Source organism: Carcharhinus amblyrhynchos, chromosome 7 (assembly GCF_965287045.1).
Source record: "Carcharhinus amblyrhynchos chromosome 7, sCarAmb.v2.hapA, whole genome shotgun sequence".
NCBI classification, from domain to species: domain Eukaryota; kingdom Metazoa; phylum Chordata; class Chondrichthyes; order Carcharhiniformes; family Carcharhinidae; genus Carcharhinus; species Carcharhinus amblyrhynchos.
The window spans coordinates 32,069,730-32,086,499 of NC_137330.1; the positions used below are offsets into that span (position 1 = coordinate 32,069,730).

At 42.2% G+C, this 16,770-nt stretch overlaps 1 protein-coding gene and 1 long non-coding RNA gene across 4 annotated transcripts in view; one reads left to right on the top strand and one right to left on the bottom strand.

Annotated features, from left to right (window-relative positions):
* Positions 1 to 16,770, top strand: part of allc (allantoicase) — a 45,747-nt gene that overhangs the window by 27,336 nt on the left and 1,641 nt on the right. Inside the window, exons 8-12 of the mRNA XM_080192109.1 lie at positions 916 to 1,048; positions 2,791 to 2,946; positions 4,573 to 4,646; positions 7,254 to 7,362; positions 9,450 to 9,577. Coding sequence (XP_080048235.1) covers positions 916 to 1,048; positions 2,791 to 2,946; positions 4,573 to 4,646; positions 7,254 to 7,362; positions 9,450 to 9,577 — 600 coding nt within the window. The remainder of the gene's footprint in view (positions 1 to 915; positions 1,049 to 2,790; positions 2,947 to 4,572; positions 4,647 to 7,253; positions 7,363 to 9,449; positions 9,578 to 16,770) is intronic.
* Positions 9,651 to 16,770, bottom strand: part of LOC145344859 (uncharacterized) — a 35,355-nt gene continuing 28,235 nt past the window's right edge. For 2 of the 3 annotated variants that reach the window (XR_013886993.1, XR_013886991.1), the window contains exons 4-5: positions 10,466 to 10,702; positions 9,651 to 10,048 (exon numbers count right to left, since the gene is read on the bottom strand). This is a non-coding gene — a long non-coding RNA (uncharacterized LOC145344859). The remainder of the gene's footprint in view (positions 10,049 to 10,465; positions 10,703 to 16,770) is intronic. The other variant, XR_013886992.1, reaches the window with a different exon arrangement.

The window sequence follows — 16,770 nt, forward strand, 5'->3', positions numbered from 1 at the left end:
TTTTGAGATCCCGCTTGTATTAAAGTGCCTGGCCTGCTGTGAGTATTAATAGATAGGTTGGAGTTGCGCAACCTGTGATATTTCATCCATTGCTGTGTGCAAGTAGTGGATCAGGTACATTTTCATGATGAGAATTCAAACTTTTATACTTAGCTAAACTCTTTTTTAAACTAAAATAAGCAATCAGAAGGAAGTATGCCACTTAGAGATTATGGAGTAAATTTTCTAATTCTTCTGCTGAAGAATTTTAGGTGATGGGAGTGCCTATTAGGAATTCAGTGCTTTTAGGAATTCAGATACAAAGGACAGAAATTTGTTCACAAATTCTGCGATCCATCTCCTTATCAGTCCTTCTGCTATTTACTTTGAATCCTTCAATATCATTAGTTAGGGAAATGTACAATTGGTTTCCCTGTTTACTGAGATTCCAGGTGCCCTGTTTCCCTTGCTATGTCATTATCAGTTCAACTTGGACACACAAAGTGATTAAACTTAAACATGCACAAAGTTTAAGGCAGGAATGTTATGGGTGTTCATGCCAGCAGGATTTTCTCATCTTGCTGCAGTGCTGGGCACCAAATTCTCTGACTTCCACTGCAGCTGAAGTATGGCGTGAACAACTGGTAAAATTGCACCCTAAGGATTAGTGAATGTCATTAGATCTTGTGTTAGAGCAAAATCAAAGCCTTTTTTTTGTGTGGTTGTACACTATTTAACAATTGTATACCCATGAAACTAGTAATGTCACTTTTACATGCATTGACAGCTATGTGGCAGCAACTGGAAGCTGCCTTTATTACATCTTATACATAATTTGATTTTTATTTCAGTACTTTAGAAATGACTCAAAATATGATTCTGCATAATACAAAAAACTTAGCAATTTTTTCAAATTTATTATACCTTCTGTGGTAGTTGATGTCAGAATTCTGGACTGAGTTGGTTCCAATGACAATCCTACAACCAGGCTATGTTGACACTTGCCACAATTACCTTCCTGCTCAGCAGTTGCAGCGATGGACTCACATCAGACTGAACATGTACCCAGGTAATCATTCAATGGATTTTTATTAATGATGAAGGAACCAAGGTGCTCTCTACTGGGGAGATTGAAATGAGAAGACAAACTAAATCCAGGAGTATTGATCAGGAGATGCCAGTCTTGGGTTCTAACAATCTTTATATCATGGAAGTTGGAGAATTATGGGTTGTATTGGTGCATACCATGGAGCATTGGGAGTCACTTATAAAATATACTGTCTTGTTCCAATGGTCTACATATATCTCGTTATTTGACAGTCAGAAATGTTTGATTTAAAATTAATCCACAAATAAAGCTACATCACATCACTAAGAGCAGCCATTTCAAAGCCTTCAATTTCAACAGGAATAACTAACAAATAATTTTGTTTTACAAAAATATACTTATAAAATATTTAAAAGAAATTTACAATAAGCTAATAAAAGAACTGATGAGACTTAGCTGAGGCTGTGAACTGATACAAGACTCACCTGTATCACAGTGAACAAACCACATAAACTATCACTGACTGATAACGCCTTTGCTGTGGTACTACAGAACAGCGCTGCAGAGACCCACATCCTTAATTGGATAATTGGACACTCTGCTTTTTTAATCTTGCCCACATTGAGCACGAGCACATTTTCCACCATTCCAAACTTGCATTTCCACAAATAACCTTTCATAATGCTGTTTATTTAATGATGGTTCTAATTTAGTACTTAGCACCATGGCTACCCAAGTCCTCTAGCATCAGTTACTTACATCAGAAACTCTAAAATCCCTTCCACTACTTTAACTTGTCTGCATGGATTTCCTCCAGGTGCTCTGGTTGCTCCTACATTCTAAAGATGTGCGGGTTAGGTTGATTGGCCATGCTAAGTTTACCATTAGTGTTAGGGGGATTAGCAGGTTGAATAGGTGTAGAGATAGGGCCAGGGTGGATCATTGTTGGTGCAGGCTTGATGGGCTGAATGCCCTCTTTCCGCACTGTATGGATTCTAACAGTCATGTACTCCTACATTTGTTATTTTGTTCACACATCATTCGGGAGCCCTCCCATATTTATTCTGTCTTCGTGTGGGATAAATTGATGCTCAATGTCCATCACAGGTAGGGCATAAGTGGGAACCTCCTCAATCTTACACACTGAGCAAAAGGCTATAGAGCTTGTGGAGAGGCACTCAACTCTTGCTGTAGGAGAGTGTGAGATTGGTAGCATTTTATGATTGCTATTTTACTGAGTACCGATATTGTCACCCTGGCATACAGCTAAAACCATCCATTCCACACTCTGTCACTGTAATTCCAAAAGAGTAATTCTCTCACACTTTATCTCAGCAATGGTTGACGTGGGTAGATGGAGGTGATGAAGAAAGCAACGCAATCCCAAAGATGAGGCTGCACATTACTGCCACTTCTCCAGACAGCAGCTCACATGAAACCTCATCAAATACCTCTCTCCACACCCACTCCCACACCCAATAAGAAGTGTAAGACAATACCAAGCAGCAAGCTGGGAATTAATTCCTCTGACCATCCTATACAAGTTAAGACGCCAACCACCTCCTTTGGTCCTAGTCCCCAGGTGTCATCTAGAATAAGTTTTAGAAAGGAATGTATGGACCCACTCAAAGTAGTTTACATTATGCAATTGTTGTGTTACAGTAGATTGTGCTCACACGAGTTCTTTTTTCATGCAACGTTCCTTTTAATATTTCTGACCAAGTTTATTGAAATATTTAACATCCATGGTTTCTTTTCTTCAGATGGTGGGATTGCACGACTCAGGGTTTTTGGCATAGGCCACAGAGATTGGTCAGCTGTTTCACAGAAGCAGGTAGTAGATCTGGTTGCAATGACCAATGGAGGTGTTTGCTTGGGATACAGTGATGCTCATTTTGGACATCCTAAAAACACTATAGGTAAGTTTTTGCATACATTTTCTTTAAAGTATGGCATTAAAGTTGTTGCATGCTTTAATTTATGTAATTTAGCGATGTATATGTGTTTAAAATGTCCTCATTCATTTTTAGAAGCATTTTCCATATCAAAATAATTAAGGAACTCCATTCCCAAATGAGGCCAATGCAACCTCTCCTTAGGTTATTGTTCATCTCACAGATATCAGTTGCTGCACTTTGTACTACTATTAGGAAAAATGAATTGGTTTAGTAAAAGTCACCCTTACCTTAAGAGTAAGAGCACATGCTAGTCAAATGTTTATACGACCAGTGAACTTTATACACCAATGAACCTTACACACCCTGAGGACCTGAATCAGCAGAATGCTCCAATAAGGCCTTGGTTGTGTACTGTTAGAAGGGCAGATATTGAATCAGAGCAGATTAAGAGCAGCCTCTTGGAAGATAGGGAAAGACAGATAGTCTCTAGCTACAAAGAGATGATGAGCCCTGCTGCAGGTGAAAAGCTTAATGTAAGCTATATGTAGACAAAACTGGAATTTAAACAATGTTCTGTGTACATGACCAATGGTATATAAATACAGTGGGAATCTGTGACTTAGCAGAGTGCTATAATGGAGGAGAGTGCTGTTTCGGGGATCTCCTGGAAATAGTGCTCTTGCTGCAGGGTACTGTTCTGTAGTCTCTGAGATAATGCTCTCCCTACATGCTTGAATATTGAATAAACAATGTTTACCTGCACCTTAATTCTCCTTTGATTAATTTGTAGAACTTCACCACACCACTATGCAAAAATGGTAAATGGCAGTGAATGTGAAATTTGCAGTTGTAACATTTAACATAGCAGTTTTATCAGACAAAGCCTGAGGCTTAAAACGTTTCTTAAAAGTCATTAATCTAAAATGAAATTATACAGTATTGTATGGCTATTTGTTGGTAGAAGAATTAATACTATTAACAATAATAGAAATTATTTAATCACCAGTGCCAATGTGTATATTATTTTAAAATATGCATTTGATTAGAAACAAAATCATATTTACTCTCTGATGATATATTGCTTTTAATGTCACCAACAATTGGGCTTGGGCAGCATGGTGGCGCAGTGGTTAGCACTGTTGTCTCACGGCATCAGAAATTTGGGTTTGATTCCCGGTTTGGGTCACTGTCTGTGTGGAATCTGCATGTTCTCCCTGAGTCTGCTTGGGTTTCCTCCGGGTGCTCTGGTTTCTTCCCACAGTCCAAAAGATGTGCTGGTTAGGTGCATTGGCCATGCTAAATTCTCCCTCAGTGTACCCGAACAGGTGCTGAAATGTGGCGACAAAGGGATTTTCACAGTAACTTCATTGCAATCTTAATGTAAGCCTACTTGTGACACTAATAAATAAACTTTAAACTTAAAAAAAATATGTTTTGTACATTCAACAGTTTCTCTTTTTTCCATAATGGTATCTATGAGACAGATTAACTGCTGATATAGATTAACATTGCTTGACAATGTATGTAAGCCTTCCGTTCTAATCATTTTCAGCGAATGCAAATTAAATAAGCCTATCTCTGTTTGAATTTCCATTTTTAATGCCTGACCACTTAAAACATTTTAAAATCCATAAATTATCCTTGAAGGCATCGGAAGATCCAATGTCATGTCTGATGGATGGGAAACGGCCAGGAGATTGGACAGACCGCCAATATTAAAGGTAGCAGACAAATGGTCTTGTGATACTCAGTTTTGCAGATCACTCTGAGAGGCGTCTTCATCTTGCCTCACTGGTCCTGACCATGAACCCAGAAAAGCGCGGCACTTGTGCTCAGAATCAGAGAGGCTGGCCATGCGTAATCACAGTAAGAAGTCTCACAACACCAGGTTAAAGTCCACAGGTTTATTTGGTAGCAAAAGCCACTAGCTTTAGGAGCGCTGGCTGCCTCTTTGTTAGGTGAGTGGGAGTTCTGTTCAGAAACAGGGCATATTTTAACTCCCACTCCCACACGCCCCGATAAAGGAGCAGCCAGAGCTCCAAAAGCTAGTGGCTTTTGCTACCAAATAAACCTGTTGGATTTTAACCTGGTGTTGTGAGACTTCTTACTGTGTTTACCCCAGTCCAACTCTGGCATCTCCACATCATGCGCAATCACACAGTTGCAGGCCTATTAAATATGCAAAGACAAGGACCCCTGACCAGTCAGAGTGTGGGAGGAAGCAGGAATTTGCTGGGCTACCTCATGGGGTTGAAGGTCAGTGTGCCAAATAAACATTCTTGCTGCCCAGCAGCATCAAACTAGTAGTTTGTGAGGAGTTTATAGCTCCTGAATCTGCTGCCTTTTACACAATGACATTTTGCGAGAGGTTTGAGAGATCTTGCAGGGGCCTCATTCTGGCTGGAATCTGGATGTAATGAGGGTAGCACAGGCCTGTCTGGTGCATCACGCTTCGGTGATTCTCGATCCAGCCATCATCAAGCTTCTCCCCCATACCATTGATTAGCCCACATCACACTGAATCTACACCTCATTACCCTCGACCTACCATCTGTCATCCTTGACCTTCCCTTTATCATCTTTGATCTTCCCTCTGTTACCCTCAACTCCCAGGACCTCACCATTAATCTTTCCAGGATCTCACTATTCATCTCCCCACAATTCTTCTTGACCTACCATCTGTAGACATTGACCTTGCGTAGTCTGGCTTCCTCCCTCTGTTCCCCATAAGTCTTCATAGGACTGCCACTTCCCACTGTACCACGGTCAGCCATGCCCCTTCCCCCTTTCACAGCTGCAACCTGATCTTAGTACGCTAATGTCACCTCTCCACTGGTTCAACAAGCCTTTCCATACAAGAAAAGCAGTTCCTACTCAGTCCAAAATGAATGGTGGAGTAGGACCGAATTGCCGCCTCCTGCTTCTATTGTCCATGGGCACTATTTTACCATTTTGATTCTAAGTACTGGGCGAACTTGAAACTGGGAGTGTTTCAAATCCAACTTTTAGACCCATTCGCGGGTGTCCCCATACGCATTCTCCCAGCAAAACTATCAGCCTATGAGTGGGACCTAATGGTCCCGAAATCCTGCAGCTCCGATCGGCGTCTCCAACTGCGCATGCCACATTTCTCCCGGACTGGATAATGCCTCCACCTGGCCCCCACGGGCATTGTCCCACTCCCGCAATATTACTGACCCCCCCTTACCTCGTCGCCCCCTTCCTTCCCACTGATCTCAGGAAGAGTGGCAGTGGACCTTCCCCCTCCCCTTCCCTTTAACAATCTTAGGCAGAGTGGCAGTGAACCTGCCCCCTGCTTCCCCCCCCCCCCCCCCCCCCCAACATCAATCTCGAGCAGAAAGCTGTCAGATGCTCGGCACTTACCTCCTCACTAACTGGAGTGCCCGAATCGGACTTTTGTGGAGCATGTCTGTTTCACAGCAATACCGGATGGGCGAATGTGGTGGTAAAGTGGGAAGTGCTGGTACGATAGGTGCTTAATGGCAGCCCATTAAGTCAATTTAAATGCACACAAATGCATTTAAAAGGCCATTGCGTCTGTTTTAGGCACGGTCCTGATCATGGCCATTTTCGGGCCTTGGTAAAGGTGGAACCAGCGTGGAGGTGGGCATGGATTGTGCTACTCACCCCACGCCCAACTTTACCAAGTTTTTGTGCCCAAAAATGGGTGCAGCCTGATGGTGAGCCACCCCCCACCCCCCCACCCCCACCCCCCCTTCCGCCCCACTGATCACAAGCACAGTGGCAGCAGACCGCCAATTCCCCCTCACTGATCACAGGCAGCGGATCCTACTTCCCCCTCGCTGATCACAGGAAGAGTGGCAGCAGAGCCCCTCCCTTTTCCCTCACTGACTACAAGCAGAGTGGCAGCAGGCCACCCGCCCACCCCCACCCCCACCCCCACCCCCACTCCCATGAATTGGGCCCTATATACTTGGAATCCACCGGCGACACATCATCTTTAACTAGTCATGTGTTTCTTGTTTGTTGCATATTTCATTCCAAAGATAGAATTTAATGTGGCGAGGATGAGTTTTAATGAGTTGGCATGACATGCTAATTCATTAGGAAGTGGTTCGCTCCACTTGTCGTTGGCAAGCACAATCCTCCCTTCGTTGGCTGCCAACTTGAGCCCCAAATTTCATCCCAGTGTGGGGAAGCTGACATTTTGTCTCTTGCCCGCCTTGTTCCTGGGAGCAGAACAGGATTTTGCCCTCTGTTTCATGAATACACTGCTGGTTTTAATAAATGGTTATTTCTAAATATGACGTCGAATGATTTTTGCTATTTGTACCCTCTTTTTCTAGGCAGACGATCAGGGCGTTTTACAGGTACCTGGTTGTGAATGGGCTGTTTTTAAGCTTGGACATCCTGGTGTAATAACTCATATTGAGATTGATACAAGCCACTTCAAAGGTAGAGTGAAATGGCAATAAATAAGAAAAATCAGACTTTTTATCATTTAAATAACTTGAAATTAATTATTTGAATATCACTGCAGAAATGCTTTGCACATTATATATTGTCTTACCTGTTCTTTTAATGAAGATGCTGAACCATTGATTTAAAATTTTAGTGCCTTCTATACGTTTAGACACAAAAAGACTTTCATATGATTGAGCTATTTGTTCCCTTGTTTTCATAGAACTTAATTTCAAGACAAACAACATTCAATGTGACTTAAGAAAGAACAAACTTACATTTATATAGCACCTTTCAGAATTTCAGGACCTCGCAAAGCATTTACAGTCAATAAAGTACTTTTGAAGTGGTCATCTTGGGAACTATAGGAAACCAATTTAAACATAGCAGGTTCCCACAAATGGCAAAAACAGATAATAATCAAACAGTGGGCTGAAGCTTCCGTGCACTGGCAATCATTGTCAAATTGCCACTTTGCGTGTATTTAAATTGAATTAATAAACTACCCGCCCAACTCTATCAGCATTTCCCCCTTTACCACCATGTTCACCGATCCAGAACCACGCTTTTAGGGACCTGCTGAATAAAAGTCTGAGTCAGGTGCTCCAGTCTCTGAAGAGCGCGTCCAGTGATTCCAACTGTTCTCTGACTCAGATCAGTGGTGGGGAGGCGAGGTGGAGGTGGGTCAGATCATTCTCTGGTTGGAGGGGGGAGGAGGGGATTGAGGTCAGATCATTACCTGGTTGGGGGTGGGAGGAGGGGAGTGAGGTCAGATTGTTGGCTGGTTGGGGCGGGAGGAGGAGGAGGAGGAGGCAGGTCAGATGGATCTCTGGCGGGGAGGGTGCTGGAGGGCTGATTGTTGTCTGGTGGTGGAGGGGGGTGGGGGGAGGAGGCGGGTCAGATGTTCTCCTGGAGGGGGGCAGGAGTGGTGATCAGTCTGGGTAGTTGTGGGGGGGGGTGGTGGATAAGGGGGCCAATGATGTCTGTGTGTCTCCCTTATCCACCCCCCCACCATGTCCTGAAACAGACATTACCTGCACAGTCTGGTACACTTGATTGTGTTCCATTATAAATTAAACACAGTCTAACACCACAGCAGGTTTGTGATTCCTTTGTGTGCCTGTGGTACATGAACCACATTACTGATCCACAGTTGCTTGTGGCAGATGAATTTTATCATCACTGGTCCCGATATTTAGGGGGAGAAAAGGAAGACTTGCAGGTCATTGAAACAGACCAGGAATGGCAGACACCCAGCCAACTTTAGTGGCAGGGTTTCATTTGAATTTTTATGCCAGCTTTCTTCCGATTGAGAGGCTGGCTGGCAGCTGTAAAGCCTGCTGTATAAGGTCACAGCTGGGGATTGGAGAGTCACAGGAGAGATTAGGGTGGAGTGAGGATCAAAGATCATGGGGTTGGGGTAGGTTATAGAGGGGAAGCCATCAGATTGCAGGGACATGAATACATGGGGAGGGAATCTGGACATTCACAGGGAGCAGGTTTGTGATGGGGGGGTGGGGAGTGGGGTGGCAGATTGCAGCAGGTTAGTTTGAGGGAAGATGAATAAGAACATAAGAAATAGGAGCAGGAGTAGGCCATCTAGCCCTTCGAGCCTGCCCCGCCATTCAGTAAGATCATGGCTGATCTGTCGTGGCTCAGTTCCACATTCCTGCCCTCTCCCCATAACCCTTAATCCCCTCTCTTATCAAAAACCCATCAACCTGCGTCTTAAAAAGCACACTGAGTACACAAGCAGTGCTGAATCCAACAATTCAATATCCCTTCTGCCATCAGAGTTCCTGAGCCCCAGGAATGCTAATATGCAGCCGTTAAATCCACATACCTACCCCTTGAAAGCAAGTTACTGCTCTGATCCCCAACCCATTTTTAATGGAAGTAGGTGGGTTTGCAGTAGGTGGGGTTGAGTTCCTAGTCTATGAATTTAATCTGCTTACCCTTACCGAGAGAGTTGAAAGTCCCCTTATAGTTTATAGCAGCTTTAATAGTGTCAGCCTTAGTTGAGTGAAAACTGGGGTGAAAATGTGACTTAAACAACGCATTCACAATCTTTTTGTCATCAGGTAACTTCCCAGATAGTTGCAAAATTGAAGGATGTGCCATAACTCTGGAAGAGGAAAAAGAAAGGATTGCTACGAAGTGGAAGGAAGGACTTGGTTTGAAATGGAAATTACTGCTGCCAATTACTAAGGTATTTGTAAATAGAAGTTGGATTGTCACAGCTTTTGCCCATTATTTCCCAGTCAGGAAATAGAGCCACATTGGATTCGAAATTCCCTACAATGAAATAGTACAATGTGGGTTCACTTGTAATTGTTGACTACCAAAGGAGAAAGTTACGGGGTTATTGGGGAACAGTAGGACAGTGGGTTAATTTGGGAAGCTCTTTGTCAATGAGCTGGAAGACCTCCTCCTGTTTTGCATGCTTCTAGGAATACCTGATGTATCGCTAATCCTAACTTTTGTCATCTTATTACTGGAGAGTGGAGGGAAGAGTTTGTTTCAACACTCATGCATCTCCTAGGGTGGGATTCTTCACCTGTTCACACCAGTAGGATTATCCTATCCCGCTGCAGTGAATGGAGTTGGCTGAGCACCAAATTCTCCATCCTCTCTGGGAGTGGTGGCAGGGGGTAAATGGGATCATAATAGTACCTGCAACCTGAAATAAATATAAGTTAATAGGAGCTTAGATGTAAATTTTATACGCAGCTACCTGCTACCCCTCCACTTCCTCCACCTTCCCCTGCACCCCAGAATCCATGACTTGCATTTAAGTGGCCCATGAAAACAATGAGTTTTTGTTCTCCTGGAATAAGAGATCTACCTCTTGTTCCTGGGTAACACACATGATTTCATAAACTGGGTTTTAAAATTTTAATTTCACTTTCTATGTCAGTCTTCTTACTGCTGCCTCAGGAAAATTTAATTGTTAAATGTTTTAGTACTCTTTTTTTGTAAAATCCTCTTGTAACTCAGTTCAAGTAGATGACAATTAGTGGTTTGCGTGTGTACTTAAAGAAGGAGATGTGTTCTATAAACTGCTCCACTACAAGATGCAAGACTTGTTAATTTTTACCTGTGATGGGTATACTTGAGGATCATCTAATGTTTCTAAACCGCTTACTTGATCAGAATCCTGCACAGCAGGGTAAATGATTGGGTTTCTTCATGCAGTACACAGGTCTCTCTCAGGAATAAGAATTGCTTTTTTGCAGTTGTTTGTTCTGTTAGATTTCTGCTTCATGGATGGCTGCTTGAGGCAGCAACTTCAGGGCTTTCACAGATTTATGCCTTCCCCTTGACTCTGCAGCTGCTTTAAGAAGTTAATGTAGTTAGTGATTTCATTCAGAGGAGTAACAGATTCATTTTAAGGAATCCTTCTCCCTCGTAGTTCAGGGATGGGGGTGCTGAAATAAACGTAGCTTTCCAATTAAAAGATTTACCCCAAGGTTAATTCTTTACCAATAGTGAACAAGTGGAAATTTAAATGCTTTGTCTTATCAGTACCTAGTTGTAGAAGTATAATCAACAGCTATTTAATTCCTATAACTCAAGTCTTTGTACCCCAGCTATGTTCTTTCACCTTCCTTAAATAACAAGTTTCTGCTTACTTGGTGCCAATGAATTTAAATTGTCTTTGATTAACTACTCCTTTAACCTTTATGTTGTGACTGCTAACCACACATACCTGAGAAATCCTATCATGGGTGACAGATTACTGTTTACCTTCTGGAGATTCTCAGTGCTCAGATTGCCTTGATTGACTATTACTATTATGAGAATGTTTAGAATTGCAATGTGAACTCTTGATGTGAATGAGATATAGCTCCCCCGTGTACTTCTCCACACAAACTTTGCTATACATTCGAGCCCCTTTTGCAATAAAGGCCAACCATCTAAAGATCTTCCTAATTAGTTGCTCTACCTGTATGCTGACCTTTTGTGAATCATATTATGGACTCCCAGAACTTGTATTCTGCCATCTCTCTCTCTCTATTTAAATAATACTCTGCTTTTTTGTTCTCCCTGCCAAAGTGGACAACCTCACATTTTCCCACATTAGATATGAGCTTAATATGCTGCATGGGGCAGCACAGTGGTTAGCACTGCTATCTCACAGAGCCAGGGACCTAGATTTGACTTCTGGCTTGGGTCACTGTCTGTGTAGCATTTACACGTTGTCCCCGTGTCTGCGTGGATTTCCTCCAAGTGCTCTGGTTTCCTCTCACAGTCCAAGGATGTGCGGGTTAGATTGATTGGCCATGCTAAATTGCCTCTTAGCATCCCAGGATGTGTAGAGGGATTAGCAGGGTAAATGTGCAGGGTTGTGGGGATAGAGCTTAGGATGGGATTGTTGTCGCTGCAGGCTCGATGGGACGAATGGCTTCCTTCTGGACTGTAGGGTTTGTATGATTCTATGATTTTATTCCATTGCCCACTCAGTTAACCTTTTAAGAACAAAGCTCTAACGTCCATCAATATATAATAAAAACCTACCTAAATGATTATACGGCATCTAATTATCACATGTGAATTTGTTAACAGTTTTCAAACTTGCCTGTCTATTGAGCTGGTTAGTGTAAGTTTAAAAAGCCATCTGCCTCGATGAAAATCTCAAAGTCAATAAAATTCAAAACTGAGAGAGCAGCAACATGGCAGTTCCGATGTCAGTTACAGTCATGTGTCCGTCTGTGTCCATTCATCTCTCTCAATCATGCTCAGTTATGAATCCCTGTGCTTATCTTTAAACATTGCTGCCTATTTGTGCGACCTTGCACTGTCCATGTGTGATAACATCCTCTGTCGGAAAATGACCCGGTAGGTCTGTTCCAATGCAAATGGGAGAAGAAAGCACAATGGACTTCTCATTGCCTCCCTCCTCTGCAAACCCTGCACTTGCCCTGAATTTCACCATGTTTCCCCATCTTCATTACAATTTGATTATCATGAAGTATTTCTGCACTAGACATTGCTTCCGGCGTATTTTATTTGATTTATTATTGTCACATGTATAAACATACAGTGAAAAATATGACTTCTTGCGCTATACAGCCAAAACATACCGTTCATAGAGAAGGAAACGAAAGAGTGCAGAATGTAGTGTTACAGTCATAGATAGAGTGTAGAGAAAGATCAACTTAATGCAACATAAGTCCATTCAAAAGTCTGACAGCAGCAGGGAAGAAGCTGTTCTTGAGTCGGTTGGTACATGACCTCAGAATTTTATATCTTTTTCCCGAAGGAAGAAGGTGGAATAAAGAACGCCTGGAGTGTGTAGGGTCCTTAATTATGCTGGCTGCTTTGCCGAGGCAGCAGGAAGTCAATGGATGGGAGGCTGGTTTGCGTGATGGATTGGGCCACATTCACAACCTTTTGTAGTTCCTTGTGGTCTTGGTCAGAGCAGTAGCCATACCAAGTTGTGATACAACCAGAAAGAATGCTTTCTATGGTGCATCTGTAAAAGTTGGTGAGAGTTCTAGCTGACATGCCGAATTTCCTTAGTCTTCTGAGAAGGTAGAGGCAGTGATGGGCTTTCTTAACTGTTGTGTCAGCATCGGAGGACCAGGATAGGTTGTTGGTGACCTGGACACCTAAAAACTTGAAATCCTTGACTCTTTCTACTTCATCCCCATTGATATGTAGGTAGTTCTTTACCAGTTGATCCTCTCCATTGCATACTGTAGTGTGTTCTCTTTGCTCTGTCCAGTGAACAGATGGGGCATTATAAGTATATAACATCACACATTTGTCAATTTATGGTTATCATTTGCAATAGTTTAAAATTAACTGCAGCCAGTTGAAGATTTTGTTTTGAAAGGGAGTTGTGATGTTATCTATGGATACATAAACTTGATACAGCGATAGCGTTTAGACTTTGCCAACTACATGTTGAACATCAAGTGGGTGGAGTGCAGAGGGGAAAATAGTTCAGGGAGGATTCCACAGGTAGATTTTCCAGGCCGTGTGCACCCCAAGACTGGAAATTCCCATCCAAGGTCAATGGACCTTCACATGGTCTGCCAAATTTTCTGTCCCGCACACTAATTCCCATAGCGGGTGGGACAGGAAAACTCCATCCCACACGTCTAATGGAGCCCACCTGATATTCAAAAGATCACATCCTGAAATGAGTGCGGAAGCTGCCGAGTGTGGAGATGATTGGGCAGAAGGCGTACTTCAATGCACAGTGCACTATGTGGATGGATGTAAAGATAAAACATTGAACAACCCTAACTCCTCAAACCTCCTCGCTTTCCACATTTTCTTCATGCTCCATCCGTGTCAATCCATGCCGCTTCTTGCATTCACCCATCGCCATGGCCCTGTATACTCTTATGCTAATCTATGCCCCTCTACCCACTCCCATGGCCCTTCATATTCTCAATACTAGTATGTGTCTTGCGACCCACCTCTGTAGCCCTTTATAGCTTCTGTGCCAACAATACCAAATAATGCCAACCATATACCATCACCTCACACCCAGTATTCACCATGGGCATACTTCAAGATCCTTGCAGAGATAAAACAAAATAAAGTTCAAAGTTCCTTTGCAGACTTTATTAAAAAAAATTCACTACATTTATATTCCTTCCACTACACAATCTCTTATTAAAATAAACATTTCATTCAAGCGATTTATCCCTTATTAAAGAAAGTGGAACTCATAGTCCCACTTCAACGAGTCTGACCACTTGTACCTGCAGTCCAACTATGGATTCACCTTTGCGGTAATGGTAGATTGTGAAATCATTCACAGAGTATTAATCCAGTAATGGTAACCCTCAAGCTTATGTCAACAGAACAGTGAAATAGAAAGCTTTTTGTTTTAACACCTCTCAAATGTTTTCAAAGATTTAAAGGACAGTTATTGTAAATGCCTAGACAGTTGTTTTTGCTAGTTGCTTTTGACACTTTTGCCAATTCAATTTTGGCACCTGTCTTGGCAGTTCCAGTAAACATATGCACATTTATGCATGCGCATATCTGCTTTTAAAAATCCCAAAAAGCACCAGCTCCTCAAAGGAGTCCTGGGACCAAATTCAAAGGGGTACCCTACTGTCTAAAAGGGTACCCACTTCTCCAAAGGAAACGACAAAGTTTAGAGCTTCTTCTAACAAGTCAAATCTACATACATTATGTTTCCCACTCCTGAAAATAAGACATACCTAGAAGTAACTGCAATTTTATATTGCCAGCTGGGCAGCTGCCTTTGCAAAACACACATGTTCAAATCCTGCCCCTACCCCAGAAAAGTAGTTGCTACCATGTTTGGGGAAGGGCTTCTGGATTTTGGCCTCCTTGCCATTTTCACAATGACGGGAAGGCTCTCTCTGAAGTGAAAATGCAGACCAGTGGTCTGCTTTGTGGTTTCTCTCTGCATTGTTCCAGCACTCGAATGTCTTTCTTCACTTTCAGCCACCAGACCTGGTCACAGTGCTCAAATGTTGCTATGAACAGAGAATTAACTTTTATATTCTAACCTTTTGGCTACCAAGTTCAGCATTGTTGATTACTGCTCTGCATTACATCTAAGAAGATCAGAATGTTTCTTTCAACATCATAGAATCATAGAAACCCTACAATGCAGAAAGAAGCCATCTGGCCCATCGAGTCTGCACAGACCACAATCCCACCCGGACCCTACCCCCATATCCCTACGTATTTTACCCGTTAATCCCTCTAACCAATGCATCTCAGGACACTAACGGCAATTTTTAGCATGGCCAATCAACCTAACCTGCACATTTTTGGACTGTGGGAGGAAACCGGAGCATCCGGAGAAAACCCATGCAGACACTAAGAGAATGTGCAAACTCCACATAGATAGTGACCCAAGCTGGGAATCGAATCCAGGTCCCTGGAGCTATGAAGCAGTAGTCCTAACCATTGTGCTACCGTGCCACCCTTGGCTATTTCATAGATTACCTGTATGATGCATATTTGCTTCCTTCATGCAATTGCACTGAATTTACATTCATCTACATTTAATTTTATCTGCCATTGATGAGACCACTTGTATTTTATTTGACTGGTTTTGTAATTTTCAGACTTTTCAGTTTTCAATCTACTTCTTAATTTGAAAATTTGACCAATTTGCATTTAGTTCTAGCATTAACTGGATTTAGAAATTGACCCAATCTTGAGCACAAGGACACGCCTCTCACTACTTCTCCCATCCCAACATGATCCCTCTCATCAGTATCTGTTGTTTTCTACGCTACAGTCAGCTCACATACACACACACACACACACACACACACACACGTGCATGCACACACATCCCTGCTCTGCAAGATATGGTGGCTTTACGTTACAAGGTTCAATTATGAGCACTGACTACATAGACTTGGCTTGGCTAATAGAGAAAATTGAGTCCTCATTCGATTGAGATGGCAAAAGGTTTCTACAAGGTTGATGCAAATAAACTGTTGCTTTTGATCAAGGAATTAAGAACAAAGGACATAAAATTAAAGCCATGCCATTTGGGAGAAAAATCAGGGCAGTTTCTTTTTCACACTTTCAAAATTAGGAATTTTCTGTCTTGGAAGGCAGTGGGTGCTAGGACAATTGTGGATATTAACACTGCATTTGATAGAATTTTGTAAGGTAAGTGTATCAAGGGGTATGGAGCTAAAGTGGGAAATGGACTTGACATGCTGATCAGCCTAACCTAATTGAGTGACTTACACACTGAATGGCCTAGTCCTACTCCTATGAGCTTACGTTAGAGCCTTTTATGTAAACTTTATTAATGTCGTTTGGAAACGATGTGGATTTACACAATTCACTCAGGTTGTCATTTTATCAGTGAAATTGCTGTGGTTTATCAGAGAAGATCTTCCCCTTCTAAAGCCTTATACTGCTATTTATTAGATTGCTGTCCAGTTTACTGCTGGAATTATTTTGCATGGAATTGAACAGATTTGTAGTTGCTTGTTCAGTCACCTTTTTTGAATGTGGACAATATGTTGGTTGGGTACTATTGTTTTCAGTCTGTTAGTATCCCCAGTGCCCTCTGACTCTCTCATCATTATTCTCACAAATTTCCTCCATGGTCTTGACAGGAGGCACTTGTATACATAAATGTCATCTAACCCTGAGAATTTACTTGTTTTAAGTCCTTTCAGCTTGCCTTGGACTCACATTTCATTTATAAAGAAATAGGAAGAAAACTGGGGATGTTGAAAACTGTGGTATCCTTGATATTCTTTACCCAGAAGGTACATAAAGCCCAGATGGTAAGGACTAAAATCTATCCCCAAAAAATAGAGCTTTTGAAAGGAATATGTCAAACTTGTGATCAACCACCAGTTTGGAATACTGGTACCTAGGTTCACTCCTACTTGTTGGCACTTTGGACTGTTCTAAGATCATGCTTAT